The sequence below is a fragment of the Neopsephotus bourkii genome, unplaced genomic scaffold (assembly GCF_033783945.1).
Source record: "Neopsephotus bourkii isolate Nb327-2 ecotype Australia unplaced genomic scaffold, CSIRO-AGI_Nbou_v1 NB_1768, whole genome shotgun sequence".
Lineage (NCBI taxonomy): Eukaryota > Metazoa > Chordata > Aves > Psittaciformes > Psittacidae > Neopsephotus > Neopsephotus bourkii.
In genome coordinates this window covers 3,364,787-3,377,458 of record NW_026902242.1, presented here as the reverse complement: position 1 = coordinate 3,377,458, position 12,672 = coordinate 3,364,787, and the positions used below count along the sequence as shown (strand labels likewise).

General features: G+C 43.1%; 1 protein-coding gene across 7 annotated transcripts in view; it reads right to left on the bottom strand.

Annotated features, from left to right (window-relative positions):
- Positions 1-2,994: 2,994 nt before the first annotated feature.
- Positions 2,995-12,672, bottom strand: part of FRRS1 (ferric chelate reductase 1) — a 59,431-nt gene continuing 49,753 nt past the window's right edge. Inside the window, exons 15-17 of one of the 7 annotated variants that reach the window (XR_009729348.1) lie at positions 7,018-7,126; positions 5,853-5,933; positions 2,995-3,078 (exon numbers count right to left, since the gene is read on the bottom strand). Coding sequence is in view for 4 of the 7 variants with exons in the window: in XM_061379102.1 (XP_061235086.1) it covers positions 3,029-3,078 (50 nt within the window). In the remaining 3 variants the exon portion in view is untranslated. Of the gene's footprint in view, positions 3,079-5,852; positions 5,934-6,913; positions 7,127-12,672 lie in introns of those variants that run through there. The other 6 variants (XR_009729350.1, XR_009729349.1, XM_061379102.1 and 3 more) reach the window with 6 other exon arrangements.

Here is a 12,672-nt window from a genome sequence, read left to right as displayed (position 1 = left end):
GTGGAAAAGGATGGTAAGAGCCTAAAATGATTAGCATAGGAGACTGTTCAAGGGCAAATCACATTCGCTGATGACAGCTCTGGTGTATTAGTCTGCCTCTGGGTCTGCACCAGCCAAAGCAATCTGTTAAAGGGTAAAATTATGGAGACCAGTAAGGCACAGCAGCCTGTTGGAACATGATAAAATAGAACAGAAACACCCTTTGAACCATACCTCACAGTGAGCACTTGCTCCTGACTCCCAGGGTTTCCAACAGGAATCAAGGATCTGTTTCAGTTCTCTTCTGGGTTGGGCTGGGCTGCATTCTGGTAGCATGGTTTTGGCAATATTCCATCACTGCTATGGCTGGTTGCACTTGTTATTTTGCATGGACATCTATAAAAAAAAAAGGGCTGTTGAAGTGTTTGGGTGGGTTTTTCCCCCCTGACACTTATTTTACCAAATGACCAACCCTCACTTTAGGCAGATTCTGAATTCAGATCTCACCTAAGTGGCTGTGCAAAGAGTAGTCTATATTCAACAATGGCTCTCCTTCCCCATGAGCTTTCTCACCATTCTCCCCATCTGCCACATGGGAAGCAGGAAATACACAGTGGAGCAGGATTGATTTTCCTGATTTACACAAACTCATTCACACTTCATCTGGGCTCGTAATTAGACAGTGAAAAGACAAAGTCCTTATACTCACATTTCATTACTCACACCACCAAAATAATGGTAAATCCAGTCTCCATTTAAAAAATCACTGCTTCTGCAATAAAGAAGACACCTTGCCAAGTCCCAAAAACCAGGTTGCAAGCAAGTGCATTCAGCAACTGTCAGCACAAACCTGTTGTTCTGTAACTGGTACGGTAGCACCGTAGATGCTAATACAACACTAACAGCTACCTGCCAAACCCACCTCCTACCTGTGACAAACAGCAAGTTCTCATGGGTTCGATGTTTCAAACACTTCTTCAGGTAATGTAAAAAGTCAGAAGAAAATTGACTGAAATATCGGTAAGGGATATTTCTGCATTGTTCTGAAGTCCCTGTTTCCAGTTATCCAACAAGACATTTGTTTCTCGGATAACTTTACTGGCCTTCACTCATCTAATACTGATTCCATTACTAACACTACTTTAAAAAGCGGTAAAGAGTTGAATATATTGTTTAGGTATAAATATTAAAGGTATTTAGTTTAAGGGAAGAGTCTTACTGCCACCAGCACTCTGAACTGTGTCTGTGAGCCATCAGGAAACTTTGTCTTCAGAGAAGAACGTGGAAATGTCTCATTCAAACCAGACAGTGCTGTCTGAGATAGAAAAGAAAGCTTGAGTGTTCTCATAACCTGAAAACTGTGGAAGAGCAAAGAGTGTTTCAGATAGCTAGGATGGTGGAATGGCTGGGACAAGGGAATACCAGCCCTCTGTCAGGGGTTTTTGGTACCTTTATGGCTGTAAATGCCCAAACCAGTACTAATAAGGTTGGCTGAGCTTTAATTAAGACCCTAATTTGTCACTTTGTCCTGAAGATACTAAGAAATTTCTCAGCTTTTGTCATAGGTTTCATCACTTTGCTTTTGCCACTGCTCTAGTATTACTGTCCGTTCATTAAAAGGCCATAGGAATCTGCTGGTTTTAGTCTGCAGCAGTGAAGACTGTGCTCAGACCTTGTCGCAGTCACTGCTTAATGCCCATGTTAAAAAGCTGCTGGTATGCAGAAATTCCCACCTGCAACACCCAGTCACTGAATTTTGTTATCATTTTGCTAAAGCAAGAGGCCTTTCACTGTCAAATTGTTGTTTATTACAGTGTTCCTGAAGAACCACTTAACTTCCTACGGAATAAGTTAAGCTCCTTTTGCAGAATAGAGTTTCTATTAAATCCTTCTATCATTCTTCTCATAACATTCCACTCAGATTTTAGCATCCTTCTTGATACATTGCCAGCAAAATTGGACAACGCATTCCCCACAGCAGTTGTACTCATTCCCAAATACAGAGGAACTTCCATTCTTGTTAGAACATTAAGCATTTTAGCTACAGGCTTGCTATCATCAGTTAACATCGATGCGATTATCCAGAACGACTCCCAAGATCTCCTCAGCACCATGAGGTTTCAGGGCAGTTCCTTAATCTGAGGAATTTCATCCTTTCTAAAGAGATGACTGCTTTTGATACGGATGTTGGTTATGAGCATACAGTCTGGATACAGTTACTTCTTAGCTCTCACCTCTTTGTTCTTGACTTGGCTTGATGTCAGTTTGGTTCCTAATGAAGGTATCAACGAAAATAACGTAGGTACTCTATTGCCCTTCCCAGAAGGAACATCAGATGAGTGACAGGAGTTATTTCCCATCTGTTGGTACTCACTATCTCACTTTAATGCATTATTAGGTCTTGTATGAGCCTACCCAACACTTGGCCTGGAACTGACGATGTTAGAGTGACAAGCCAGAAATCATCTGGGTTATTCCACCTACATCTTTAAATAGGCAATGCACGTTTCTGTAAGGAGATTTGAACTGCAGTATGTGCTACAGGTTAAAGCAATAACTTCTGCCGCAGAACACACTTGTGCTGATTGTACTAAACAACGGCTAAGAAAATAACTATTCCTCTCCATTGAAGAGAAAATGATACCTTGCAAAGGAGAAGAACCACAGCCGGGGCTTTGAGGCTTTGTGGAAGCAGCTGTTACTGCCTTCAAGTGTCACAGCAGTTCAGATGGCTTCTTAGGACTCACTAGGAGCCGTCACACTCCAATATGATGTGTACACATATAAACTGTTTCTTGACTGTGTAGCACTGCTTGGTTTTCATTTAATGCAGGGCTATGAGCACTAATTCTGATCCCTCATGGTGCTGAGGGGTGAGACAATCCACAATAAACTCATTGTGCTGATCAAGTTGTCTTCAGAATTCTATCAATTTCTTCTCCTATATCACAAATCTCTCCTGCAAAGAGTTTTTATACAGCAAAGAAGTTGTAAGTTGCTAGCATTTTTGTACTTATTTTTAAAGGAACAAGGAATTTCAATGATTGTCTCATTGCCCAGCCAATATGTTATTCTTCAAGCAAGAACTGATCGAGATACCTACCAGGAAGACAGTACCAGTTGACTTTGATTTAGGTTTTAGATACAGTTGCTTTCAATCACTTCCTGTTTTTAAATGAGGGCCACAGCTCAAAACACTGAGGCCACATACAGTTGTATTTAACAAGCACAGCTAAACGGCGCATCAAAATCTCAACTGCTGTGAACACTGTAGAGTTGGTTTAGCTCTAAGCAGTACTGGTTTTGAATTATAACAGTTGTGAATTACTGCTGTCATTTATATCATGGCTCTTACACAGGTCAGCCTTAAGGAAAGAAAACGAGAATCACTTTCTTCACAGTACAAACCACACGTGGAGCAGTCTGTGATTTCTGAGCTGCAGAGGGTCACTTTGAGGGTCTATTTGTCCCATAGAGGCATTATTGTCAGAGGAAAAATGAGAGACACTGCTAAGCATAGAATCCCAGCCTGGTTTGTGTTGGAAAGGACCTTAAGATCATCCAGTTCCAACCACTGCCACGGGCAGGGACACCTCACACTAGAGCAGGTTGCTCCAAGCCCCTGTGTCCAACCTGGCCTTGAACACTGCCAGGGATGGGGCAGCCACAGCTTCTCTGGACACCCTGTGCCAGTGCCTCAGCACCCTCACAGGGAAGAACTTCTGCCTTATTTTCAACCTGAACTGCCCCTGTTTCAGTGTGAACCCATCACCCCTTGTCCTGTCGCTGCAGTCCCTGATGCAGAGTCCCTCTCCAGCATCCTTGTAGCCCCCTTCAGACACTGGAAACTGCTCTGAGGTCTCCACACAGCTTCTCTTCTCCAGGCTGAACATCCGCAATGTTCTCAGCCTGGCTCCATACGGGAGCTGCTCCAGCCCCTGATCATCCTCGTGGCCTCCTCTGGACTTGCTCCAGCAGCTCCATGTCCTTCATACGTTTGGGACACCAGGAATACGCACATGAAGTACTAATGAAGAATCCTTATGATATGTGTCCAGATAATGAGTCCTTTTATGGGCTGATATAAGTCCAAGCAAAAATAGAGATCTTCAGCTATTCCTACATAACACTTTGTAATTGATAAGAGCCTTGGAAACCAGAGTTTGCAAGGAAAAACCCAAAAGCCTGATTAGGCAAATCTAGCTGTTTTGCAATTAAGCAGATTGGAGGCAGATGCCACCAAAGACCCCCTGTAAACTTCTAAAGTGCTGAGATTAACCCAGGCAGACTACTACTGCAGCCTACAGATAAAGGAGAAGGCCTGACATCTCCAACTGCTTGAGTTTATTTATCCCACATCTACACGGCAAGAGAAGGCACCTTGTTCATGAATTGTAATCCTTTCCCTCACTTGGGAGGATCCAGTTATTTAGAACGACTAAATGACAAAGTAATTGAACAATTAGAGATGTGCAAACTGAAGAAGTAAGATCATTCTTATCCCACTTAGAGGTCTGAAACTGAGGGTATCTAGATAACAGAGGTGACTAAATTAGATACCTTCTCACTAGTTAGGAGCATTCCTGTAAATCAGACAGGTTTGTTGGCTCATTACTCCAAAGATGAAGTAAGTAAATTAAAGGCAAAACTAGATAAAAAATACAACCAAGAGGTTAATCTAGAATAATCAGTTGTAGGCTCTAGTAAACGTATGATTCATCCAGAGTATGCATGTAACAGTATATGGAGAGGGGGGAGAACCAGGACAGAAAGTGGGTCTGAAAATACTGATTTAGCACAGGAGGATTCGTGGCAGTGCCTTTTATACCAAATGTTTCTGACAAGCTATACTACACACAGCTTTTCCCTACAAGAACTAGACAATCACAAGTGGATCATTCCTTCCAATGAAAGGTCAATCAGAGGATTTAAAGTCAGTTTCTAGAAGAGAAAGAGAAGAATCAAGAGCCAAGATGTTTTGCTGATTCACATTCCTCTTGGAAAGCCCTGTGTAACCAGAGTAAAACCCCAGTTGCTTCAGTCATGTCCAGAGTCTGCCCTACACATCTACGTTGTTCACGTTGTTTTCAAAACTGGCATTTACATTTCACTCAGTCCTACACAACAAGCACCTTGTACCCAACCCAAGGAATCAGTACGAAAGGAGTCTTTTCAGAATGCCCTACAAGTGCTTAAAGCTGCTCTGAGGCTTTCATAATTGCTTAGGTGAGGGATTCAAACTGGGGTCAGTTTTGCCTGCAGCCTGTCAGAGCAGACTGTGCACCCTGAGAGCTGTCACCATGGACCCACAGAGGTAGACAGATTTGCTCAGGGTTTATAGGATTAATATAAGGTAGGAAAAAGACCAGGGATTAGGATAATGGTGAGCAGAAGCAGAAGGAGGAGGTGGAAGAAGCTGAGGCTCACCCAAGGGTTTTTGGAAAGCAGATGTTACCAGGCTGGAGAAAGTACAAGCCAGCAGCTCAGGTGTTGCTGTTAGCTTTGCTGTAGCCTTCATGATGGCAAGGACATTTAAGGCAAAAGGCTGCAGTCAAAGGAATGAGAACTTGGAAGAAGAGGTACTTCTAATCCCACTTGCAGCACTGTGTGCAGTGCTGGTGTCCCCAGCACAAGAAGGTCATGGAGCTACTGGAGCAAGTCCTGAGGAGGCCATGGGGATGATGAGGGGCTGGAGCACCAGTGTTATTGTGATATATGGCACACATCTTCATACAGCTGGAGAAAGGGTATTTACCTGAAGAACATTCTTGAATCTCAGAAGAAAAACATATACATATAAGCAAATCCATTATTAACCCTTATTGGTTTTTGAAGTGTAACCTATGTGAAAAAGTGTTGACACAGATGCTGACATGTGGTGCTCCTTCAGGGAAGGGACAGATTACTGTGTGTGGTGCTCGTTCCTTGGTTCTTCTCCCATTGCTGACAGTCCACTGGAAACTGAGGATGTAGAATTTGTCATACAAGCACTGAGCAGCCGTAAGATAATGTCAACCTGTCATCACAAGCCTGAGCTGCACTGGCCAAAAGAAGAGAACAGACCCACTAAATTAGAGGATGCTAACAGTGAACTGGAACTGCTGGAGTGTTCCTGATTTTTCCTTCAAACTCCAAAATTCCTTGTGTCCAATCCAGTGACGAGGATAAACAAGAAATGTGGGTTACGTTTCTAATGCAAACCCCAAGAACCAGCTTCTTCAAGTCTCCTCACTGCACTGGCTCACTGATTACCTTTTGCACTATCCACAGAGGATGATAGAATAGGAACCTTTGATGTGCCAGCAGTGTTTGAAAGGCCCCTTCAGCCTCCAGGGGGAAGAAAAGAGTTTCCCCACATCATGTTAAACTGCCTGTATGGGTAAATTTATGTTCAACAGCTGAGTTTATCTAACAGTTTACCACCACTTCCCTTTCTTCCTGCTCCTCCCTTTCCTTCTCATGCTCTTTACTCCTCCTTTGCACTTTCCAGTAACCACAGTTCCACCCTCTGCCCTCCTCCTTTACCACATTTAAGCACCCCTCAATGATTTGACCCATTAGCTCAGCAACAGCCACCATGTTACTTGGTTAGCTCCCTGCCAGCTTAGTGAGTGGATTCAGTGGGCACACGGCCAAATAAACTGTGGGGATACACATCCAGGACTGAGAGAGGGAGACGGGATGCTTTTCCTCAGCTCCACGCAGCCATTATACACTTCTCATGCAGTATCACCCGAAGTGAATACCAAGTAAAGAGTTTACTGTCACCCAGAGGATCCACCTCAGATTCGGGTGAAAAGAAGGAATATAGCTACATTTTCTCAACAGAAAAGTAATATTATGAAACAAGCCTGAAATCCTCACAATCAAAACAAACCTTACAAGAAAAATAAAGGAAACCAAATTATACCAGGGTTGGTTTTTTGCTCCTAGTTAATAATCACCCCTCTAAGGTAAGGGGTTAAGTAAATATATGCTGCTATGAGAAGCAGAAGCGCAATGTTTGAATCTGTTGCAAAATACAAGTAGGTGACATACTCTCACAGGCATCTGGATGACTGTTCAGCTTCAGCTGCTTGCACTGCATCACTTGGAGCTCCACACAGCAGGCGTCAGCCCCTCAGAGCCCCTGTGTTATTCAGATGACCTGCAGACAAACAGGGGATAGCTGAAATCAGCCTGAGAGACAAGTGAAGAGCTCTTCTCAGCCCCTGTTTCCAGATAACAAACTCCTCACCAAAAGAAATAGGTCTTCCTCACTGAACAAAATACATTTGCAACATGTGTTATCTGCCATAAGTAATCTTATCAGCTCTGCTAACAATAGTTTTTGCATAATCTTATCACGGTTTATTTTTTCCCATTAATAGCTGGAAGGGCTTATGCCAAACAAATTGTATGTGGGATATTTTTTGCCCACCCACAGCACAGGATACTGAGTATCTGCAGCACAGGAAGGATTGCCAGGGTCTGAGGTCATCGTGTTTTCACAGCAGCTTCAAGTTTCAGATAAATAGCTAAGCACACATGCTCATAATACACGTCAGCATAAGATCCCTCATGGTCCATGGACCACTGTAGTAAGGTTAACCTGAGCCTGCAAGATAGCCGAGTTCATCATGCAACTCATGGCTGCCAGAAGAGTCCCATTTCCTCCACCAATTTTCTCCTCCCACTGCTGCTCTCCCAGCCAGAATCCCATTCCTACTTACTCCCTAACCATGGAATCAACCAGGTTGGAAAAGCCCTTTAAGCTCATCCAGTCCAACCCTTACCCCAACACTGCCAAGGCCACCACTAACCCATGGCACTGAGGGCATCATCTCCACAGTGTGTGAACACTTGCAGGGATGGTGACTCCAGCCCTGCCCTGCGCAGCCTGTTCCAATGCCTGGGCACCCTCTGGGGAAGGAATTGTTCCTCAGCTCCATCTAAACCTGCCCTGGTGCAGCTTGAGGCCGTTCCCTCTTGTCCCATCCCTTGTTCCTTGGGAGCAGAGCCCAGCCCCTCCTGGCTCCATCCTCCTGTCAGGCAGTTGTAGGGAGCGGTCAGGTCCCCCCTGAGCCTCCTCTGCTCCAGACTGAACCCCCCAGGTCCCTCAGCTGTTCCCCATCACACTTGTGCTCCAGGCCCTGCACCAGCTCTAGTGCCCTTCTCTGGCCCTGCTCCAGCACCTCAGTGTCTGTTCCCATCAAACCTATTCAGCTCACTGGCACAGTGGGCACTCATGGACTGCGGGGCTTAGGTTTCGTTTTGGGTTTCATTTTTCATTGCTTTCCTGGCAGATGGGGGAATTCCATCAGTTCACAAAATAGTCAGGGGAAGGAGAGTGGCTGGAAAGTGTGGCTGGAAGTGTGGGAGGAGAAAGCAGGAATTCCTCTTTGCTTTGCTGAGAGATATCTCTTCTTGCGAAACACTTGAGCTCCAGAGCTCAGGGTAGAGCTTGCTACAGGTGCAGGCTGGTTAGGCAGCTTCCCAGAGGAGCTCTGCCCATGCCTCAGGAGATGGGAATCAGCTGATGTAGCCCACACAGCTTCCATTCTTCAGCCTGCAAACAAGAGGCTGGTCATTAGGGAAACTTGCGGAACGGTTTCACCACCTCCAGCCTTGTCCCTGGCTCTTCTGCACCACCACGCTCCCAGCCCCACCTGCAGAAAGGCTTTCTCCTAAGGAATTCCTGCTTCAGCTCTGTCCTCTAGTCTAAATCATCTACACATTCAAGGCTTCCACCAGCAGCACTTGTACTCAGAGAAACCACTCCTGGCACTAAATGGTCACAGAAATACGTCTGCAAGGCCCTAATTTTGCTCTGCAATCCTACTGAGGCTTGTGAGACCCACACACCACCACTGTTCTCTTTGTGTCCTCCAAGAGCATCAGAAGAACATGTCACACAGCATACCTTACTATGGACAGCACACTACCCACGTTATGTGCCCCAGGATTTGGCCCTGGCAATGGGGTATTCACCTACTGAAACACAGCCAAACTACACAACAACTAAAGGTGGTTCTCAGAGCCCTGCTAAGAATTGCCCATGCAGTTGGCTGGGTAGGATTTAACTCTGCACTATTCTTGGAAGTGTGTAGTGCAGCAGTTGGAAACTGCAGGGTTGCAAGCAATGCATTCCACAACATGCTCAGAGCCCTGAGCCTCAGCACTTCAGGCTCTCTGTGGTTGCCTTTATTTCAGTTTACGTTTTGAAAAGCAAACAAACACAGTCCCATTGCATCTCTCAGCACCTGAACACACTCTCTTTGGTATCTCACTTTTAGTGTCACCACAGGAATTACACCTGAACTACTCACCGAAGGGGGGGGTTAGATGAGAGACAACAGTTTGTTAAAGCTGCTTTGTGGAGCCTCTCACTTTCAGGGTTTCACAAACCATTCCCAAAATACATGAGACCGAGAACTGACAAGTGTCTGGGAACATGGAAACAGCTATGAAAACCATGCTTAACTGATTAAAATATATAGTATATTTATATATATACACACACACACAATATATATATAATCAATAGACTTTGACAAAGTTCACTGTGTAATTTTAGAAGATGGGGCAGGAGGATTTGTATTTAGCAGAATTTAGCGTTTATAGCTCCACTGTGCACATAGGACACACACTTACCATGGAACAAAAGGTTTTCTACAATATTGAAAGGTATCTGACCATTAGATGTATTATAAAATACTATTAAAATAATCAGCATTTTAAGAACAATTGAAGGCAACAACCAACGGCTTTCTTTAGTTTGATTTTGAAGACTTAATATATTCATGGTTATGAATAGCAACAGGATGGGAGTTGTACCAACAGAAACATAATAGTCCAAGTTTTTTTTTCCTCCCAGGGTGTGCCTCTACTCAAACTAGTAAAGAAGATAGAATTTAGCTTCATAAAACTGTATAAAACAGATACCTGGATGTTGTTTTGTTTCAGTGACAGGACACAATAAATTCATTCTTTTAAAGGACCTGCCTAGGAGCGAGCTCATTCTCCAGACCTGGCCTTCAGACAATGTCAATCCCTGCTGAGAGCTGGCAAGGGTTTTGTTAGGAACTTCCTCTAAGAGCCTAAAAATACACCTTTTTTTATTATCTCCAATATAATCGATGGAGGAACATGTGGCTTCTCCCTTCCCTATGACTTATCACGCATCTTTAGGCATACTGGCTTCATATAATCTGGACCCTGACTAAACTATAACAGAAAGCATCTTAAATTGTATTTGCCTGATAGCGGTCAGGCAATCCCACAGGCCATTAGACTCTCATCATCAGATTAAAGATTTGGTGACCAACAGAAACTGAGAGGCTATACAGCTGTAGATGTATGAGCCATGGAAGGAAAACAAGCTGCAAAAGTCTCCTGAAGACATACTACACACAACTAGTCTCGTAGCTACATGTATCCCTAGATGCAATATTTAAACATGAACAAGTACTCAGAAAGGAACCCAATACCTTTAGTAATTACTAATAACTTTATATATATTTGCATTATATATTATTAGGTATTATAGATATGTATAAATATTATATACATATTATATTTATGTATATAAAATAATACTCTGGGGATAGTTGCTTTAACTTTGTCTCTCTAGGTTATCCTCACTTTAAAGCCTTTCTCTCCCATTATGAACATACATTTTTCGTGAAACACCTTCCAGTTTAGCTTAGAATTTATGACTTGATGGATACATGAAAATGTCAGTTATAATATGAAAAAATTATAATGAAAAAGTTATAATATGAAAAAATATGAAATAAATTCCATGTGATAGGAGCTGCTTCTGGTTGGTAGTCTTCCCCTGGACTTCAAGCCTTTTATTTACTGAGGGCTAAGTTTTCTGTCACTGAGAAGTGTAACTGTCTTAAGCTTTTTAGGGAAAGACACCAAGTAATGCCCCATGATGAACCCCAGAAGAGTTCTTTGCCCAGACAAAAGCTGTTTGCTGCTTATTGAGCAACATTAATGCACTGTTGACTGAAACGGCTGGAAGTGCTTTGCAGATTAATGGTGGAATGGCCTTTGAAACCAGCCTTTGAGACAGACAAACCTTGTTGCTCTGCAGATATAACATGCAGCTAAAGAGAAAGTATCCAAAAAAATTTGGGCGAGCAACTGCCCTAAGGCTTTAGCTGTCTATTTGTGTGCATTCCACCTGGAATAAACAGAAGTGGTTAGATCTTCACATTTCTATTCTTGTTGGTTTATTTTTCCTCTTGAAAATTCAAAACCTCACTTCTGGTTGGAGAAGAGAGCATTTCTCAGTCAGCTGAGGCATCCCAGGTGTAAGAACTCTCAATTGTCAGGATGCTGCAATAGGCATTGTTAGTGAGGAGCCTTCAACAGAATTTCTCTCCTCTCCATTCCTCTGCTGTCAGAGATTCAAAGGCTACGTGCAGACAGATGCATAGTGGCAGTAGATTTACTCACTGTATGAATATACAATCTACTTTGATACCAAATCCAAACCACCCTTCTCCTGATTCAAACAGAGCTACAGAAGGTGGCTCATCACAAAGTGAAATAACCAGACTTAAGATGCTCAAAAAAGTGATTCATGAACACGGTAACCACCCTTTCCAGAAAGTATAGGCCATATTTTCAACTGATCACAATCTGGCCAATTCCATCCTCTTCAGACTCACTTTTTTGAGAAGTGAAAGCTTCATGCTCCTTACCTTTAATGAGATGTTTCCTCTCAGAAGCAATTGTTTGCTACTACAACAATCTCCAACCCACTGTACATGTATTACCTTAAGTTAATGGTTTATTTCAAAAGAAAACCCAGTGAAATGAGTCAGAGTATAACTGAGGATGGCTCTGTTTGTAGAGGAGGGCCAGGGACGGTTCTCAATGCCAATACTAAGATTTTGCTCTGGAAATGGACAAAGAGACTAGCATTTCCAGCTGTGAAAGCACTTCTGTGGTCTTTCTTCTAGATTCTGGTTCAGGATATTGCCTTCTTCTGAATTCCCACCCACTTTTCTGTAAGAGCTCAGAATGCGACTTGTGTTTTAGATTCTCATTATTACACCTACATTAGGCAACCAGTGCAAAATGGAAATGAACAAAGGAAAAAGTGAAGCTGGAAAGAATCCAACCTGTCTGATTCATCTTGTGATACCACAAACAGTTTCTGCTGCATAACTCAAAGAATCTGTTCTACCAAAAGAGACACAGTTGCCTGTTACAGAAACACAGGCTAACGCCTTGTTCTCCCAAGAGTATTTTAGGTTTGGGTTTGGGTTTTTTCTTAAACTCACAGAATAGGGAGGTCGTTTCCTGGTTATATTTCTGCCAGGCATTAAAGTTCTGGAAACCGTTGTTCTAAGAATCCTGCAGACTGAAAACACTGCTGCTCAGATTCACTGATCTAACCCATAACACGGCGGATACTCGAGGCTTAAGGGGCAGACAAAATGACAGCTGGTCCATTTCTTCTCTTGCACGTAAATCCCATTTAAAATAGGATTAAGAGAACTGCAAAACAACCTACTGAGCGAACAGCAAATCCTGCCGAGCAAGGGGATATGTATGATTTAAACAATTTAAAGTGGGCTTTAAATACCTTCCTTAATAATGGCCACTTAAAAAGGTAAGCAACATTGCAGAAACCGTCTGGGGGTTTAGGTTCGGGAAAGGTACAATAACTACTTCTTGAGTCTGTGAGGATAT